Source organism: Silurus meridionalis, chromosome 5 (genome assembly GCF_014805685.1).
Source record: "Silurus meridionalis isolate SWU-2019-XX chromosome 5, ASM1480568v1, whole genome shotgun sequence".
NCBI lineage: Eukaryota > Metazoa > Chordata > Actinopteri > Siluriformes > Siluridae > Silurus > Silurus meridionalis.
In genome coordinates, this window is record NC_060888.1 from 21,141,331 (window position 1) to 21,162,501 (window position 21,171).

The 21,171-nt window shown below is 38.4% G+C and overlaps 1 protein-coding gene across 4 annotated transcripts in view; it reads left to right on the forward strand.

Moving 5' to 3' along the window:
- Nucleotides 1-21,171, forward strand: part of macrod1 (mono-ADP ribosylhydrolase 1) — an 89,273-nt gene that overhangs the window by 58,660 nt on the left and 9,442 nt on the right. For all 4 annotated transcript variants that reach the window (XM_046848675.1, XM_046848674.1, XM_046848676.1 and 1 more), the window contains 2 exons: nucleotides 2,673-2,789; nucleotides 18,049-18,170. In XM_046848675.1, coding sequence (XP_046704631.1) covers nucleotides 2,673-2,789; nucleotides 18,049-18,170 — 239 coding nt within the window. The remainder of the gene's footprint in view (nucleotides 1-2,672; nucleotides 2,790-18,048; nucleotides 18,171-21,171) is intronic.

Sequence of the window (21,171 nt, forward strand, 5' to 3'; positions counted from 1 at the left end):
TAGTCCCGGTGCACATCCCAGGCTTGGCTCTCTGCATCTGTTCCGATAATTGTCTCTGAGCATGAATTTATTATTCTGTCCGTCACCTTTTGAAATTATTAAATGTTTTAATTACTGCTTTAATTAAGTGTTTTGGGACAAAAATAGGTATTAAAAAATACATTTGTTTTGTATATAACAAAAATATATAAATATAAATATTAACTCAACCAACTCAACAAATTTACATTTGTTGAGTTGGGTTGGGTTGGGTTTTTCTCTCTGTACCAGCACACCAAACACAAAAGCAACAGCAACATCAGACTGGTTCTATTTAATGCTACAAATATTATTTGGTTCATTGTTAAAAAAAAAAAAAAAAAAAACAGACCTCGAATTTACAGCTCTCACTTGTTATACCAAATAAAATTCGAATCCAAGATCAAATTTTATTTGACACTTAAATAACCATACATAGGACCACATGCAGCGGAATGCTTTTTATGACTGATCCATGACATAGAAAAAAATAAATAAATAAAATGGCTAGAATTCAACACAGTTGAAGAACAAAATCGAAACAGAGGCATATTATAGAATTTATAGTACAATAGAATTATTACATTAAAATAGAATTCACAATAAAAATAGAAGTGGAGGTTTTAAAATAGAAATTGAATATGCAGTAAACATACACTAGATGTGTTGAGTTTGTGGAGACCTGGCCATAAGATTTAAATGTGCTTTTTGAACATCCTCTTCCCCACATAGTCCTCATTTGCCATCATAATAACTTCCACTGTTCTGGGAAGATGTTCTGCTAGATTTTGGAGTGTGCTTGTGGAGATTTTCTGCTCATTCAGCCACAAAAGTGTTTTGGAAGTCAGGTACTGATGTAGGTGAGGTGAGGAGTGCCTGTGGTACAGTCAGCTTTCCAATTTATCCCAAAGGTGTTCAGCAGGGTTGAGGTCAGGGCTCTATAGCGGGCCACTCAAGATCTTTCAATTCAGCCCATGTAAACCAAATTTTCATGGTGCTAGCTTTGTGCACATTGTGATGCTGGAACAGGTTTGGCTCCCAAGTAAAGGGAAAATTTCATGCTACCTCATCCAAAGACATCTTATGCAATTGTGTGTTTTTATCTTTGTGGTAACAGTTTGGGGAAGAGCTGTATATGTCTGGAAATGTCAGGTTTCCCAATACTTTTGTCCATATAGTGAATGCAGCAGTATTTAAATTTGCATTCTGGGGAGGCAGAGACAGTGTGACATATGATTATGCTGCATTAATGCTTATAGAAAACAAGTAGTTTGAGTATTGCAAAGTAAAAGATGGCAGAATGGCAGAATTTTCCACATTGGTGCTTGCAGTATTAATCAGCTTAGAAAATGTCCAGCACAGATAACTGCCATTCCATCTTTAAGCTGCTTCATCTTCAGGTGCTTCTGCATGAGTGCCACACGTCTTCAGCCGTATTACTGACTTCCTAGGGGACTTATAATGTAAGCTGTTTTACACGCTACTTATATATGACTTCCCATAGGTGTTACGTTCTAGATCTTTCAAATGGTTCCCACTCTCCGTGAAAGTGGCGTGTTATCACTCAGCCATCCAACTAATCAATAAACAAATAGCTGACCAATGTTTTTTTTTTAAATATCTGATGGTTTTTTTTCATGCTTTGAAGTAATTGTGGCAACCCTCTAAACCATTTTAGTGAATGTTGAGAGCGAAAAAGAAGGTGAGGAAGTGTGTTTCAGAGGGAATTGTGTCACTGGTAAGCAGATGTGCCTGATCCAATCGAATGTTTCTGCTAATGGCTGCCATGGTAACCAGCTAATCAGCCAATGACAGGACACCAGTCACTGATTCTAATTCCAAGCCAATCTGAGATCAGGCTCAAAACTGAGCAGCAGTTAATGAGATACCGGTGTTTACAGACCTGCATACGGTGTTTGTGTATGTGTGCTGCTTTGTTTCTGGGAAAGAAAAAAAACTGCATGGTGTAAGATCATGTGCCATAAGATTTCTTTTTTTCCACAAGTTATCAGGTCCCTAGTCGGGTAAGCGAAGAGCCAATTAACACCTGCTAACAAGAAGTCAGCATTTAATCATCATGTGTGTATTTATGTGTTACAATTACACAGGAAGTGAGTCTATTCCCCTCGGCCATCTTTCATCACCACGTTCGCATCGTCTTTATTTCTCTTTTCTTCCTTTTGCTCCCGTTTTTGCTCGCTTCTGATAAAACACTTTGTGCGTCTCTGATTCTCTTTCTCACTTCCTCCACCTCACCTCCATTTCTCCTCTTCTATTCCTGTACATCTTCATATCTCACTCGCACTGTGCATCGAAGTGTTTCTCTTATAGATTCAGAGTGCAGTGCTCTTTAAGCAGGGCGATAAAAGCCCTCGAGCGCTCCGGCAACATGCCTCCATCAATGCGGAGAGAAAGCAGCTGTTTCCCAAAATGCACCGGAGCACAGCAGCTCCCCAGAACTCCACGGGAAACAAAATGTACATTAAATTAACGGCAGCATGAAGTGCCGCAGCTCTTGATGTCTGGGCTCGCTTGGAATCAAATTTGTATCCAAGGCCAGATGTATCGTTAGCATTAACCTATGTCTTGTTCTCCGATGATGGCTGCACTGACATTTCCTCTCATTAACATTCTGATGTTTCCTACCCCTTCAGTGGACGGAGCCATCCATCGTGGGGCAGGTCCTCTCCTGAGAAAGGAATGTTCCACTCTGGGAGGGTGTGAAACCGGGGAGGCCAAGATAACTGGAGCATACTGCCTGCCAGCCAAACGTGAGTCACTTCTGTTTACACACAGTTAACTCCAGAATTATTAACACTTTTTAGGAAAATAAATAACACATGCAATGAGTGATATTTTTCATACATATCCTTTTTTTAATTATTATTATTGTGTGGTTTATTTTTTAATGTTACTATTTTTTGAGTCAACAACAGTATTAATGTCCAAAAAGAGACATTTGTACAACGATCTTCGTGCATTTCCTCAAAAATATTTGAAAATCCTTTGTATTAAAGAGGGTTTGTGCATGTGAATACCATTTTCAATACAGGCCACTTTGTTTGTCCAAGTCCAAGTCACAGTATCCCAGTATTTGTGTGTGGGTTTGGATGGATGTTAGCAGTCATTATTTTACTAAATGATATACCTACCAGCAGGTATTAAGTATTAGTTAGGTATTTAGTTGGGCTTAACCTTTTTTTACCACCTATATTTCATCATAAGAAATGAGTAGCATTACAAGAAACCGTAGGTTTCCACTTATTTATTGATTGTAGTATCCTCTGATGTCAAAAAAAGGGCAGAGATGAAGCCAATGTAAATAGCAGTGACGTGTCTTTAACTCTTTAACTAAGACCCTTTTTTGACATCATAGGACATTTCAACCAATAAACAAGCAGCATAGACTACGCTAGACTACGCTACAGTACTGTAATGTACAACAGTAATCACTATAAATGATATTTCTACGAATTTACACACAATTCATCTCGCTATATTTTTGCAAATGTTTTCTGTGTCTGTTTAAAGAGTGTGGGAGGATGATTTATAGCCTAAACAATAAAAAAAATGTTGGGGTGGCGTCCGTAATTACCACGATGAACGGGGAACGACTGTATCATGTTTTGCTATCAAAATGAATGAAAGTTTTGCACTGTGAAAAATTTCTATCATGTCACTTTTTAGTGGCGGGCCGTGCATTTCATATCTAGGGCTTCAGTGGTGTCATTCATGAATCAATCCACCTCTTAATAGCATCATGACACCACGGCTATAAAACCATCAATATTATACAGAAACGCAGTATGAGTGCTGCATCACACTCATGCAGTGAGAATGAATGCCAATGCTAAAGTAAGAAATCCAATTTGCACAATTCAACAAGTCTCCTTTCACTGTAGCCACAAATAAACCACCTGCATAAATCTCCAGCAGAAGCATCAATATTATCCTCTTAAAATGACCTGTGATTTTCTTAGCATTTTCTCCGTGCATTACGAGATTTGGAATGACAGCAAATTGTGTGTTATTGTGCAATTTCTACAGAAAAAAATGCTAAAGTATAAACGGTTCATGAAAAACCTTAACCACTGTTTCAAACTGTTCTGGTTCACCTTCCTCACAATGTCCAGCCTTTCTTTAAAAGTCCATCTTGAAAAGTTGGCCTTGTAAATGTATATGAAACCACATCTATTCCTTCTCCTCTGTCGATTGTGGAATAGAAAAAAAAACAGCTGTTAAATCCACACAAATATATTTTAGCTTGGGTTTCAGCTTTTAGGTTTTTAGCTTGCGCAGTTTGCAGCAGATGGGTTTCAGTACGCTCTTTAAACATCCTATTAAAGGACCTGAAAATGCAGACGTTATTGTACGCCTGCTAGAAGGCCTCGTAGTCACAAACTTGACATTTGCTTGATTAAAGCAAAAACTTCTATCAGCAGGTGCCTGCACTGTTGATTCTGAAGTCTCAAGGCAGATTCCTTTGACCCTGGCAACACGCTCCTAGATGCAGCACAACCGAGAGAAATTATAGGAAATTAATAGAATAGACAATTGTGAATAATATAATACTTATTCATGAACAGAAATATATTAACCCCTCTAATTTTAAATTAGTCTTAGTCATTTTTAGTAACATTTAAAGGTTGCCAATCATTTCATCTGATCTCACTCTGATATAATGTGAGTGTTTTGGGTACTTTGACAGTATTGATGCACATTAAATAAAAAATAGCACTAATCTGAATCTAGGTACGTAGATATAGCCAGTAAAATTGATCTCTCTCTCTCTCTCTCTCTCTCTCTCTCTCTCTCTCTCTCTCTCTCTCTATATATATATATATATATATATATATATATATATATATATATATATATATAAAATGGTTTTTGTTTGTTTTGTTTTCTCGTGTTTAGAGCCATACTCTAGGTGTCAATTTCAGTTTGCAGTTGGTTTAAAGGAAACTTGCTAGAAATTATGCAGTTGAAAATAGAAATGAATAAATGGAAGCGTGTTTAGCTTCCTTTGAGCCGTGCAACAGTAATTGAAACCAGTCCACATTTATTTTATCCCACATTTCTGTTTTACATTTATAGCATTTGGCAGGCACTTTTAACCATCGCAGCTTAGAAATAGTTGCTTGTCTACTTGAAAATGTCCTTATGCCAGTGCAAATGAGTTTTATGGGTATAAATGCCTGAGTTTGAGTTTGCAAGTCACAGATGCACATTATCCAGCCAAGCGTAGTTTTCCTGTATGTTTTTACTTTCTGGTCTTTCATGATCTCTTGCTGTCTCTTTCTCATTCACTTCCTCCCTCCCCTGCTTCCTCCCTCCTTCTCCTACAGTGTGTTCAGTAATTATGTAGTCAGACAGTGTTTACAGAAGCAAGTGCACTTTAATTTATTCGTACACTTAGCAGTAATTTCCCTGCCTAATTTATGACCCCATCCCCACCCCTCCTTACCTAGCTGCGTGAAGATAGAGAGAAAGATAGTGTGCATACTCTGCTGTATATACAGCTAGATCAATATATACACGCACTCTTGAAAATGTCTTTTTGTGTGCGAGTTTCTTTTTTTTTTTGTTAGCCATTAATTTGTATACATTTTCTGGGCCGGTAGATCTCTCGCTCTCTTTCTTACAGGGAGTACAATAGTAAATAATATTTTAGCAGCAATTATCGGAGTGTTTTATTCACTGTGTGATTTGTGCTTTTATGTCTGACAGTTTGTCAATTGTTTTGCTGTGTAATAACCGTTCTATTTGCTCATGGAAAACAGAAGATGAGCGGGTGGAAGAGGCCAGGATCAAGTAGTATTGTTTGACTGGAACATTTGAAAACACTGTACATGAAGTGAATGTGTCAGTAACTAACCTCTCAGATTCAGGCTTTACATTATAGACATTTGGAGACATCTAGGCATCTGTCTCTCTTCTCTCCATAACAGATATTTTCATCACACGCCGCATTCGCAAAGCAACCAGCGTTCACATTTCACATTTAACTCTTTCACACACTCTTCACACATTCAGGTCCTCACGACAAGACTTTCTTATTACAAGTCATAAACTGGACGAGGAGAGTGGACTGATATATGCACCCACTTACTCCCACAATGAACACCGTCTTTGCGAATTTGCACTGAAAAAACTAAAAAATATTTCCATATACGGGTTCCAGAGTAACAATGGTTCAGCTTACTTTTCTTTTTTTTCTTAGCAATTGTGATACAAAGGAATTGTATCTTAGTCTTAAATCTGTATCTTTGTATTTCTGACTTATCTTAGTCAGCGGTAGGCAGTTCAGTTGTCTCTGTGTGAGAGGGCGTATTGTTTTGGGTTTTTGGTGTTTCCATGCCCAATTTTAGCTCTTGTCTCTCCTTTTTATTGGTGTCACAGGACACTGAAACAGAGAGCAACTGGTAAAGTTTATACATTGCGGTAGTGTAAACGCTTAATAATTTACTACAATTTGTAATTTATGTACCATAAATTAAGAAATTACAGTATACTACCCCATACTGATTACCATTCTTTAAGACACCTGGGAAGGCCATGTCTCGACTAGAATATTTTTAAGTTACGATGGAGTCATTGGAACACATCTCCATTGTGAATCTGGGTCTACCTGTACAGTGTTTACAATGCATTTTCACTTTATTCCACATCCACTTTAGCTCTGTGTACTGGTCATTGCTGCACTGAAATTGCTTTTAAACTTCGTGAACAAAAGTATTGACATTTGAATTTGCCAGCCATGTGTGGGAGCATTTATCCCTTGAGTCACTGTATGAACAGTCGGTTCTTAGGGAAGTACACAAAATCCTAGCTGACCCGTGTCTCTGAATAGAGTACAAACTGTTGCCTTTTTGAAGACGGTACAGATTTCCAACGTGTAGGTATAATCGTTTTAAGAAGTCTTTTATACTCAAGTCAATCAAAATGTTAAATGATTAATGAGTTTTTATTTTTATTTTATTTTTTTTATTCTATGTGTGTGTTTTTGTTGTTTATGGATCTAATGCTTTTCTTAATGTGAACACCTTAAGTCCAATACAAATTTCCTCTTTGGGGACAATAAAGTGTAAAATTTGTTCAAACGTACGAATTTTGCTTGTCCAATGGGGTTTTACTGTATTTCATTTCATTTGTTTTTACCCCAAACTGTTGAAGTCACATAATTGTATGGGACGTCTTTAGATGCAGTTGCATTCGATTTTCCCTTCACTTGCACTAGGAGATCTCAACTTGTTCACAACATGACAATGCCCCTGTACACAAAACCAGCTCCATGAAGAAATGCTTCATGTTGTTTGGAGTGAAATATCCTGAGTGGTTTGCTATAAAGTTCTGACCCCACAGTATTGGAATAAATTGGAATTGTTACAACACCCTTGGCCTCCTCACTCTACACCAGTACCTGACTTTACTAATGCCCATGGATGTTAGAAATAAATAAATAAAACAGCTTGCATGATTAATGAGACATGAAGATTCTTGTCTCTGTCTTGTATCTGTCCTGTCTCTATTGAGTGCGTCTCAGAAAAGATTCTCTTCCATTTAAAGCCGACTTTCCGAAATCAGGAATGATGGATGTTTTGTAAGTTATTAAAGTAAAGTGAGTTGCTGTGGTTTACATCACCTACTGTACACTGTGTGTAAGTGGGAGATGTAAGTATCCCAAAGTGCTAAATCAAGCAAGCAGATTCAATTATTAAGACCGCTACAGTCGGTTTAAAGCCTCACTTTATTTTCTCACATGATGCTATTTTATGTTTGTAGTTTTCTACATATGAATTAATGATACAATGACCATGTCACTGTCTGTGAAAACATTGACAGCATAGTGATATACTAACACTGTCAATTGAGTGATATTTTTATATCGGTTCCTGTCTAAAAAAAAAAATATCTAAAAGATTTTAAACTATCTACACTTTCAGAAAGTGAGGTAAGTAAAAAAAAATCTGGGTTATTAAAACATGGTGGGGATGTGGCCTTAGTCACACATATGGATCACTGTCAGGGCAGGTGACATTTTTCCAATCTTCAGCTGTTCAGCTTGGCTGAGACTGTGCCCGCTGTAGCCTCAAATTCCTGTACTTGGTTGACATTAGTGAGACCTGATGAGACCTTCTGCTGTTATAGCTCAACTATCTCCAGGTAGAGCATAGTTGAGATGCTCTTATATTCAACACAGTTATATAGAGTGGTTATTCAAGCTACAGTACCATATCTGTCCTGTCGGCTTCAATCACACAGACCATTTTTCTTCTCTGTGCTCTGTTTTTCCTTACCTTTCTGTCTAAACACTAGAGACTATTGTGTGGAAAAATCCCAGGAGTTCAGCAGTTCCTTTAATACTCAATCCAGCTGCCACCAACAACCAACATGGTCTAAGTCACTAGGATGACGTTTTTCCTCAATCCAATCTAAATGGATAAATGTACAACAAATAAATATAAAGGTCTTTTTGGCAGTGTAAAACTGTGTGGGAGCAAGTACAAGTGTATATATATATATATATATTATAGATATTTAATCATGATTAATAGCATGATTGTCATGTTAACTTGTAATTAATGGCAACTTAATCACACATTTTTATGTTTTAAATGTACCTAAAATTTATACTTTTCAAGGTTTTAATACTCTAATCAACACGGACATGGACAAATATGGATGCTTTATGCAAATGCATGTTTATTATTAGTGAAACCATAGAGCACGAAGACAAAATATTCTTGTAAATGTTTTAAAGTAATTATGGTGCTTTAAATTACGTAAATCATCAGGACACCAAACGGAACTTTTGCTATGTTTCCACACGGATGATTTTAATTACTGGATATGTGCACAGTGGCGGATTTTCTTGCTTGATTTAAGACGTGGTTAATAAAATTAGTGACGCTAAAATTAATTTGTGTTAATTTTGACGATATAATAGTTTTTTTAATTTTCATTTAATATTAGCGGTGTAACGGTGGTAATTTAACACAAATTCATTTTAGCGCCACTAATTTTATTGACCAAGTTTGCGCTGAAGGTTTTAATTTCGCCACTTTTATATTTTTTTTATTTATATCTTTAATAGAAATGGTCAAAATGGATGTGCGTTAACACATTACTAACGTGTTAATTTTGACAGTTAATTTTGACATTTAAAATGTTTTAAACGAATTTAAAATGTTGTTACCTAATGAATGTATCCAGGCTGAACAACCATCATATAGACATATATACACATGCAGAGAAAAGATGATTAAGATCAGGAATGTCCCTGTTCTCATTCATGTTTACATTGCTGACTTCCTCTGTCTCATCCACGTTAACCCTATACTTCTTTTTGCTTTCTGCCTTGCTTGTTGTTAGCATGGTAAACTAGAGACCATGAGATTGTTGCCTTGGCTGTATGTTTTCGGTTATTGTCCTGCTGGAAGACCCATCCACAACCCATCTACAGTGTTCTGGTTGAGGCCAGGAGGTTCTCACCCAAGATTCTACAGTGCATGGCCCCATTTATGTGGTGAAGTCTTCCTGTACCCTTAGCAGAGAAACAGCCCCTCCTCCATGTCTGACAGTGGGGATCGTGTTCTCTGGGTCATATTCAGCATTTCTCTGCCTCCAAACACAATGAGTCAAGTGGATACCATAATTTTGGTTTCATCCGACCACATCACATCAGGTTTACATTGGCAAACTTCAGTTGGGCTTGTTCATGTGCATTCTTGAGCAGCTGGACCTTGGTGTGTTGCCAATGGTTTTCTTGGTGACTGGTCCCAGCCACATTGAGATCATTAACCAGCTTCATCCTTAGCCCATTAGGGAAGATTTTGCATGCTCCAGAGCGAGGGTGATTCACTTATCTTGTATTTCTTCCATTCTCAAATTATCTTGCCAGCAGTGGTCTCTTTCTTACCAAGCTTCTTGCTGATGGTCTTGTAGCCCATTCCAGCCTTATGCAGGTCTTCAATCTTGTCCTTGACATCCTTTGACAGCTCTTTGGTCTTGCCCATGGTGGTGGAGAGGTTTAAATGGAAGAGGTTGATTCTGTGACTGATGTCTTTTATACACATAATGAGTTTTTTTAAAGGGACAGGACTAATTTGGGTGTGTGGAAGTCAGAATTCTTGCTGGTTAGTATGGGATCAATACTTATTTCACTCGATCAAATACAAAATAATTTATGTATAATTTTTCTTTTTCTTTTATATTCTTTCTCAGAGAGGGATCAGCATCTGCATTTTTTTTTTTTGGTATCCAGGTTTTTACAACTTTGCTCAAACTGGTAGATAGATCTTGTCTCTTTCTCTCTCTCTCTCTCTCTCTCTCTCTCTCTCTCTCTCTCTCTCTCTCTCTCTGTGTGTGTTTGTGTGCGTTCTCTTTCTGTTCAGGTTGTAAGGATGGGCTCCATGTCAGTGTATATTATGCTGTTGTTTTGACCGCAATATTTGAAGTAATGTTTGTGTGTACATGTGCCTCCCTCCATCCATATGTTTCTCCTTTTTTGTGATTGAGGACGTGTGTGTGTGTGTGTGTGTGCCCCAGTGTGTGCGAGAGTATGCATCTGTTTGTGTTTAGTGCTCAGTGGTGGGCGATAGAAAGACGCAATTAGGTAGCGTCCAGTGATTCCAGGTGTGTGTGAGCGAGTGATAGAAGAAGCAGAAATGCTACAGTGTGAAATGGCCTAGAGCAAAAAAACAGTAGATAGTGGAAACAGAACAGGTGGGAACAGAAAAAAGCAGTAGGGACATGACTGCATATTGCAAAATCAATGAGAACATTTCGGCGGATTTTCAGTGTCGTTAGTGAGAATTTCAGACAGTTGGTGACGCATTATTGTTAAGTCACTACTATACACAGATAAGATGATATTTCATATATTAATGTCTTTTAAAATCTCATAACCACAGTGCATAGGGTCTACTACTCCAGGACAGTTTTGATTTGCATCACAGAGTTCTTGCTAGACCTCAGAAACGTATTACATGTACAATCATGAGAGTTCATCTACCAGTCTAAGCTCCACGAGGGAGCCAAGAGGAAAGGTGTGAGATAGGTCTGTAGAGTGACTGACCCAGAGGATGTCAGCAGTGTGTATGAGGCAGAAAGTGTTCGGTCCCTCTGCCCACCTGTGTACCAATACAGGGCCTGACCAGGGATTTAACCAGCGTACAAACAGCAACAGTCACTACGGAGAAAAAAGGGGAGGGCCTTCGGTCGACTCTTCGGTCTTATTTCCCTTAGTGGCCAATTAATACTAATTAAAATCCTCATAGGCCAGATGAACACCTCTTTCCTCTCTTAGACTCCTTTTTTTTCCTTTTTGAAAAATACTATGTCGTTTAGGTCGACCCATGCAAGCCAAATTGCTGTGTTTTAGGCTTCCGTGCCTAGTAAATAGCTTGTAAGCCATCAATCTGAGTTTCAACTTTGCAATATTAAGTAAAAAATGTAAAAAGAAGAGAAAGCAAAGCAGACCCCCAAAAAAATACAAAATAAAAAGCTTCACATCAAGCATCTCGGAGTCTTTCAGATGTTAAAGAGCTCCGCCTCTTGTCATCTCTCCCCTCCCTCGTTCTCCTCCACTGCCTTTTTTGAATTCGACACACCTGCTCTGCATCCGGCGCGGAGAGGGGGGCCAGACGGAGAGAGGGTGTAGAAAGGTGGACGGGTGGCCTATAGAGGGAGGAGAAGTGAAGAGCTCCACGCTCTGCCTGTTCTCTCCTGAGGCTTTGTATTGCAGATGTGGGCCCCCTTTTGTGCCACAGGCTGTGCTTAGCTGCCCATGGATGTGCTTCAGTGAACACAGAAAACCAAGACTGGATAAGGTTGGCTAAGAGTGGGCAGACAGAGGAGCATGTGTGTGTGTTAGGATAGCCAGTGTCTTGATGTATAAAAAAGCATGCGGTCAAGACCCTCTCGGCTTATCTATTTTTTTTTTGTGGACAGAAATAATGAACGGAAGTTTCTAGCATAACAAAACCATTCAGATTGCACCTAACAGGCTGTGATGGGGTTTATTAAAGCTAAGATATTGCTACCTCAGGTTTTTCCTCTTACAACTTGAAGATGTATCACGTAACAGAAAGTCTTGCCTGAGTAGTAACATTAGTAGTAATAAGTTCTCCAGCCTGGCCTGACTTTACCCTGAACCTAAACACTGTTATGCAATGTTGTGTTATCTATCATCATAAAACTCATAATTGCTATGTCTTTAAAAGACAAATTAAAAACCTTGATTAAGACTGAAAGATGCTCTTCAAATGTCTTAAAGTCTTCTATATTACATCCTTAAAATGTACAGTAGGATTTGTCATAATCAACAAATAATTTTGTTTTGTTTTTTTATTGAATTAGATGTTTATTTGTTTGAGTTTTTGTCTCTCACTGTTTGATTGTTGTTTTTTTAGAACTTTTAAACTGAATTTTAAAACCAGCTTTTGCAATTGTTTTTGTAATTATATTTTAGCAAGCCTTTTTTTTTTTTTATCGCCAATTTGGTGGCATATTGGGTAGCAATCCTACCTCACACCTCCAAGATCCTTGGCACTTTTAGGAGCTTGCATTACAATCTGTGTTGTGTTTTCTACATGCATTATCCTTCTAACCTCGGTTTCATTGTGGTTGTACATTTACATTAATGGCTTTAAGCAGGCACCCTTATCCAGAGCAGTGTAAAAAAAAAGTGCTTTAAGTCTCCATCAATGAATAACTCAATACTGGTTCACTAGATTACAAATTTATTATAATTTTAGCTTAAAATTTAGAGAATTATGATTTTTTTTTTTTTAAACAAAAGACAAAGCAAAGCAGGAAAATTGCTAGTTTAAGTGTTTCTGGAAGAGGTAGGTCACTTGAAGACTCAGCTGTTCAGAAATCTAGAGGAAGTTCATTTGACTACCTCGGTGCCAAGACAAAGATAATCGTTGAAGTATACTTACCTCTTACCCTGAGAAAAGGTGGTACCAGTCGAGCAGTGCTAGAGGATCTCAGCATGGTCCAATGTGAGGAGTTATGAGGTCTCCGAGGTAAGAAGGTGCTGGTCCATTTTTGGCTTCGTAAGCAAGCATCAGTGTTTTGAATGTGCGTGCTGCCACTGGAGGGAGCATAGCACAGGGTTGGTATGGAAGAACTTGTGGAACACAAGGTGCGCAGCTGCATTTTGGATCATTTGCAGTGGACAAATAGCGTTCAGAGATAGACCTGCCAGCAGAGATTTGCAGTAGTCTGGTCTTGAAATGACAAGAGACTGAATAAGCACCTGAGCAGCCTGTGTGGACAGAAATGGTCGAATCCTTCTAATGTTATAGAGAAGGAACCGAAAAGAGCGAGTCACATTAGCAACATGTGAGGAAAAGGACAGTTGATTGTACATGGGTCCCCAAAGTTGCGAGCAGTGGCTTAAGGGGAGATCAGAGAGTTGTGAAGAGTTGTGAGAGAATCTCAGATCCTTACCTAGAATTTAATCACCTGGGATGGCTAACAGTTCAGTTTTGCTAGGGTTCAGTTTCAGTTGATGAGCACTCATCCATGAAAATCTGTCCACCAGGCATGCTGAGATCCCAACATAGGCTGTGGTATCTGAGGGAGGGAAGGAGAAGATGAGTTGTGTCATCAGAATAGCAGTGGTAAGAAAGCCTAGGTGAGAATATGACATCACCAATAGAGTCAGTATAAAGGAAGAAAAGGAGAGGACCAAGTACTGAGCCTTGTGGGACACCAGACATAGGCCCCCTCTATGTTACCTGGTATGATCGACCATCCAGGTAGGAAGCAAACCATTCCCATGCTGATCCACTGATACCAAGGCTCCTGAAGGTTGACAAGAGAGTCTTATGGTTGGCTGAGTCAAATGCTGACGACAGGTCTAGGAGAATGAGGACAGATGACAGATTGACTGATCTTGCAAAGTGTAGTTTCTCAGTGAAAGCCAAAAGGGCTCTGTCTGTGGAATGTGCTGCTTTGAAGCTAGACTGGTTGTGGTCTTGGAGGTTGTTCTGTGAGAGCTAGACAGACCGTTGGTTAAAAACAGTGCATTCCAGAGTTTTAGAAAGAAAGAAGAGAAGTGTTACCAATCTGAAGTTTCTGATGTCTGATGGATCCAGAGTAGGTTTCTTCAAAATGGGAATAACCCTTGCTTTCTTGAAGGTAGTTGGTACTTGACCAGATGCTAAGGACCCGTTGATGATTGTGGTGTGAACGGCAGGAGGTCTGGAGCATAGTTGTAGGGATTGGATCTAGCAGGCTGGTGGTGGGATTGCAAGATTGGATGACTTGCAGCACCTCTTCTGCTATCGTTGAGAAATTTGACAACAAAGTAGTAGGGGATTCCTGTCTTTTTAGTGTATCTAGTGTTGTCTCATTTTCTCCCGAAAACATTTGAGTATCTATTCTAAATTGCCTGTGTGCTCTGGACTTTCTACAGCATTCGACCAGAAAGCTGCATTTACTGAAGAAAAAAAATGATTTTGAAGGGTTTTGTTTTTGATGATTTGATTTAGTTTTTAGTTTTTTTTTTAGAATTTTAAATGTATGCTTCAAGAACTCTCAGGTCTAAGGAACTAGTGCAGCTGGGTGTAGGAGGAGCTGAGGGAGAGCATGGGAGCAGAACAATAGCAGTGATGAAGCTCATGTTTTGCCTTTTTCACCTTAATGTCTCACACCTCAGGCATGCTGAAAAGAGACAGATGCTAATAGAGAATCAGCATGTGGAACGACCACAGGTGTTTGATTTTCTCTCTCTCGCACATGCACACACACACACCCAGCCACATGTACTCACGCACACACCAACACACACATACATACACAAACAGCATGTTAGTCTAGAGCCATTAAAAATCATGGGGGGGATACAACAAATTACTGGGAAAGCATGAAAAAATAGTCTCATTTTGAAGTGACAAAATGGGCAATTAACAAGCAATCTGCATGTTTTCTTAATGTTACCAATTACCCATGCGTTTTCTACTTTTAAAAGGGCATTTTGAAATTAGCACTTTAATTTGTGTGTTTCTAAGGCAACAAGAGACATCAAAAAGAGTGTGGCAGTAATACTGTAGACTGTAGATCAGGCTTCAGCCACAGGGTTATGGTCTGAGTTGGAGTGAAAATTAAATAGAAGGTGATTATAGAGTTTTCGTGGTGGTGTTGATGATGGTGGTGGTGATGATGCTGGTTAGTAAGTGACTGGGGAGTTATTTCTTAAAGGTTTTTCAACTTCTTCAAGTCCCTGAAGACCCCTTTATTTTTCTTTTGAGTAAAATGTAATGACAAAATTTTTTTCGCCAGATGTGATGACTTCTTTTATTTGTTCTTTCTTTTACTTCCTTCCTTCCTTCCTTCCTTCCTTCCTTCCTTCCTTCCATTCATTCATACCCTCCTTCCATTCATTAATTCATTCATTCAAAGTGGACAGGATGTCTTCAAAGAAAACAGAGACTGTTGAATGTCAAATATATGAATGTTCCTTAGTGCGTATGATGAATATAGTGGATTTTCCATATTTTTTAAACCCAACTCAAGAGCTTTTTATTACTCAACTTAACAGACAGAAATGCACAAACACATACGCACATTCACACACGGCAAAGCAGCATGTGAAAAACTGCTCCTTTACCCCCTGGGCTTTGTCCTTTAGCAGGCTTTAACCTTTAACTGCACCTGGGTTTCCACACCCTCATCCTCTCGCCCTTTCTTTCTCTCTCATTTTCTTGCTCGCTCTTTCTCTCTGTCTCTCTCTATCTCTCACACACACACAGACAAACACCAGTTGAAAAATTTTCTCAATTCTTCCACTGCCAATTGTGCTTTCTTATTGTATAATATTTCGTGTGACTATTTTCCACATAAGCACTGTTATAAATGCACTAGGGATGTGTTCTTTTTTCCTCCTTTTTGTGTCCTGAGGGTAGAAGAGGACACGGTGAGAAAGTGCGGTAGGTACACGTGTTACAGCTTTACTAGAATAGCGGGGGGTTAAGTGCTTTACTTAAGGGCAAAGCAGGAACAGTCAGTGGACCAGGAACATTGTAACACGGTTCTCATTGTCAACAACAATCAGTGGCTCAACTGTGAACCGAGACGGTACTCTTTTGGCGCCTTTTTCCCACAGAGCTGATCTTAACCCTTTAAGCACGTTATTTCTCCACTATTCTATTTTATGACTTGTCTTTTTAGGCAGTGACGTGACGTACGGCAGCACAGCAGTCATCTGTTTAAACCAGGCGAGCAAGTAAGCACAGCGCAAGACCATAAATTTTGGCACCGGACATGACCTTGACGAGCTGATCAAGAAAAGAGGGATAAGAACAGAGATCCATGTGGTCTCTGTGGTTAGGGAAAGAGGATGAGATAGGCAAGGACCAGGAAATGTGATGAAATGATCTCAAAATTGTGATGTAATTCTTAGTCATGACATATTGTTATTCATTTTGTCATTATGATCAGGTGTTAATGTTTTACAATTCTTAATGTAATTTGGGAAATACTTTAATTCAGTGGCATTAATTATGCCAATAACGGCTTTTTCAAACTACACCTGTGTGAGTGAACTTGTGCCCAGCTAGAGCCTCAGATTCCTGTTCTTGACTGACAGGAGTGGATGCACATGTGGTCCTATTAGGTGATGAAGCATTTCAGAATCAAAATTTGATGTTTAGTGCTTTCAGAGATGCTCTTCCGGTCACCATAAAACTCTAGAGACTGCTGTGCCTGAAAATCACTGAAGATCAATAGTTTTTTTTTTTAATAGTCAAAGAAGCCTGGCTGTTAGAAAAGTGAAGAAAAGAGTGCAGGCATAGTGAAGTGGGTGGAGAACAGTGGCAAGAGTGAATAGAGATAGAAGGGTATCTGCCACCGTGAAAGGGAAAGTTCATAAGACTGTGGTGTGACCTGCGATGTTGTATGGCTTAGAGACAGTGGCATTTTATTGGGAGTGACATGGGATATATCGGTAGGAGAATGCTGAGGATGGAGCTAAAGGAAAAGAGGAAGGCCAAAGAGGATGTTTATTAATGTAATGAGGGAAGACATGCAGGTGGTTGGTTTGACAGAGGCAGATGTAAAGGACAGAGTGGTATGAAGAGAGATGATCCTTAGTGGAGACCCCTAACCGGAGAAGCCAAAAGAAGAAGAATTCAAAGCAGTCTGATATCACCAATTATGCCACGTTTGAAATCCCTGGCATGAAATTGTTTCCCATTTAATGTGTGTTGTCAGCATTAACAGAAACACATGACCTGTATCTCCATGCATTGTCTCAGTGCACAATTAAATTTTTTAATTTTGTACTTTTTTTATAAAAGTGGCTGGTGAGTATATACCGTGTATTGTGCAATGTCTGTTCTGATTTATTTAGATTTTTTATTTGAATTTGAGGATAAATGGGACAAGCAAAATCAGCAGTATGAAACTCAGGTGCAGTTTTAGACTGTGAGGGGATTAAAAGGGTTAGAAAAGGGTCAAAGAGAAGAGCGTCAGCAAGCTATGATTTGAGAGTTTAAAGAGGGAAAGTGAATAATAAGTAATTAAAAATCTAGAAGAGAAAGGATTAGGAGGCAGGGATGTGTCTCTGTGAGAAAAAAAAAAAGGAGCAGAAATAGCAACAAAATAGGGAAAAAAGTCTAGACAGACCAAACACGTGAGGGTGGGAAAATAGACAGCCAGGCAGCAGTCGATGTGTGAAATAAAAGTTTGACGTCTCAATCGTTAATTTCTTCCTTCTCAGAGTCTTTGTTCCAGGGTTGCAGTAGAAACACGAGTAACACCAGATTACTACTGAAGTCCTGCCACTTCAGTGGAGTGCTTATAGACAGGAAGGAGAAAATGAAGAGTATGCTTAAGGACAGTGTGATACTTGAAGGGTCACATGAAAGGTTGAAAGCGAGTGTTTGAAGTCACACATGAAGGAGCTGGTTTACTGTTTGAGCCGGGATTAAAAATTGAATTTTCTGCAGGAGAGTTAAATCAAGCTTTGTTTTAATAATTCATGCCTCTCTTTCTGCTCTTCGCTTTTTTTCTCAGACGTTATTCACACCGTGGGGCCAATAGCTCACGGCTCTGTAGGGGAGACGGAGAGACAAGCGCTCCGAGACTGTTATAATAACTGTCTGCACACGGCGACTAAGAACCAGCTGCGGACAGTGGTGAGAGAAAAACACTCAAGGACACACACACACACACACACACACACACACACACACACACACACACACACACAGCACTTTCAAGGGAGTGTCTGTCGATTATATATACACAATTCTGTGTGTATAATTTTTCAGTTGAATCACTCAGATATACGTTATGATTAATAAAATGGTATTTCATTGTACTTACTGGGCTTCTCATCACAGCATTTACAATATGTGTGCAAATCAATCTCAGAAAACTCAATAAGTGTGCCATAAAAAAGAATAACAGGGCTTTCAAAGATTAAAAAAGGACAATATAAAGCTTCCTTTTTTTGCTGTTGAAGAAACACAGAAGCACAGTCAAAGCTTGTGAGAGAAATACACAGAATGGTTTGAAAGAAGCAAAGCTGGTACTATGTATGCCGTGAGATATACTATTTTATGACCATATTAGATTATCAGCATATGAAATGTCTTTGGAGACTTTCTGTGAATGTGGGCTGGATATGACATTGTGCAAATATTAAATCATAGAATCTGTTTCTGTATGCAGCAAAGGAGTAAAGAGTATTCCTGAAAACCATACTTGAGTAAAAGTATAGATACCTTACTGCAAAACTCACTCAATTACAAGTTAAAAGTCAACAATTCCAATATGACTTGAGTAAAAGTCTTAAGTCGGATTTTAACAGTAATCATATTAAACGTAGGCAATATGAAACACTTGATTTGTGAGGGTTTAATCCTAAAATACAAATAAAATTGTACACCTCAACACTGCATTAACCAAGATCAACCGCCTCTTCAACATGCAAATAAAATTAAAGTCAATAATTTTAGATAAAGTAAAACCAAATATTCGGAGCTGACTGTGATTTGATGCATATAAGTCTTATATCATGGGCAATATAATTTTAAATTTCAACAAAAGCTGGTTCTTGAAGTTTTTGTGATTTTTCTAGCTCTTTTTGTACTAAAAATAAGGCCAGCAGTGCTAAAATGCCGCACACAGGCAGCAGATGCAGGTGGGGGAGTTTTGAGCATTAATGACATCTTTAACAGAGGTGGGAAGGTTTTCAGAGCACTCATGTCTTCACCAGAACATGCCAGAAGCCGTCAAGCAGTGTTGGGGCTTGTTGTAATTGGGATGTCTTCAGTATCTTGAGGAAATCCTCTTCCTCTGATGAGGCGGTATCACTTGTAAAACGTGATATCGCCTCATCTGCAGAATAAATAAACCACGGCCGATAAAGCTGCCGTGCAAAATGTTGTCATTGCCAATCAAAATATAGTGGAGTAAAATGTACATATATTGAAACATAAATGTAGTTAAGTAGAAAGTAAATGTTGCGTATATCGTTGATACTCAGTAAAACTAGAAAGTAGCCAAAAAATGACTTAAGTACAGTAAAAAATACATTTACTCAAATACTTTACATCACTACTATGCAGCACTGTGAAAATCCAGGAAGCATCTCTTTCGAAGTTGATTTTATATTCTTTAAAATCTGAATTGTAGAAAACGCATTGGTGAGACACCAATATAATCAGTGATCCCTTTGTCTTGAAAAGGTTACATCATGAAATATCGATGTATAGTTGTTCTCGCATCTTCACATGGTAAACAATACCAGTCCTGAATTCACCAAACTTAGAATCTCTGTTGTTCTCTAATGTTTTTAGTCTCCAACATTCACGTGTATGAAAGGAAGTCAGTGGAACGGGGGGGGAGCAGCATGTGACAGCATCTTTAACCTGAAATTGACACATCCTTGTTGTCTCTTTCTTGATAGTTGGTGACTTGTATTTGAATTCTGAATGTCTCCCTACAAGATTTAGCAATGTTGACTATAAAAACAGAAAAGATTTCCCAGAAGCTGCTGAAGTAGTATGCCTATTGCAGATTACAATTAGGTTAATTGAAAATGTGGAAAGGGCAAAAACACTTTATTGGGGAAAATGTGCATGTTTTTATTTCACCCACTTTCACACATCATTTATTATTATTTGCATGACCTATAACAAACCAGTAAGACTACCTGAAATATATAATTTTTATGGACTTCAGTCAACCAGGGCAAAATTTTTATTGGCTGGACTTTCACGTTTCTCTCCCAGCTCTGTTCATTACACACTTCAGCCCACGCTGACACAGATCAACACAAACAAATACTACTATGGCAAACACCTGCAGGCATCCATGCTGTACATAAACATGTGTTTGCCGTCAGTGTGTTTCTCACCACTACGACTTTAAAGTTTTAGCAGGATAATATTGATTCTTTGAGTGATGCTTTTATCAGAAGGTGCTTTAAAAAACCTGTGATAAATCAAACTGAGCTCTCAGACGCAAGGCACTTTGTATTATATGTTGTCACTGTAATTGTTAGTGTTTGCAGCTCAGATGTTGAGCTTCTCTGTTTAACTTGTAGAGGACCCGAACAGTTGTACATTTATATCAGTACTGAAGTTTATATAATGTAGTTATAAAAAAGAATAAACTATATAACTTGACTATATATTTTGATATATTAAAAACACTGGTGCAGAAAACTATAGTTTGCTCTACGCAGCACTTAGTGATCTTTAATAGTTAACTGGCACGCTAATGACAGGTTTAAATTAATTCCCTTGTTCTAATGCACTATAGTTTCTCTAGCTAAGGTTTATTCACATGACCTTGTGTGGTGGACATGCTTCCTGTACTGAGAAACAAATTTAAAACATCCTCTTATAAATAAATCTTTGGATATTTTTTTAGTAGACGTTAGATGACAATGTGGTGTGATTTTCCATGCAGTTGTTAATTATTGTATTCTTCAGAAATAATACATTTATTATAAATGTAATAATGAAGTTTCAGTAACAACATTTTGAATTGTGTTTTATTCATTATCTGTTGCTTTTACTTTGTGGCACAACTGTAGCTTTTCAATAAACCGTTTTGTTAGCTCTATGTCTATCTTCTTCTTCTTCTTCTTTCGGCTGCTTAGATTAGGGGTCGCCACAGCAGATC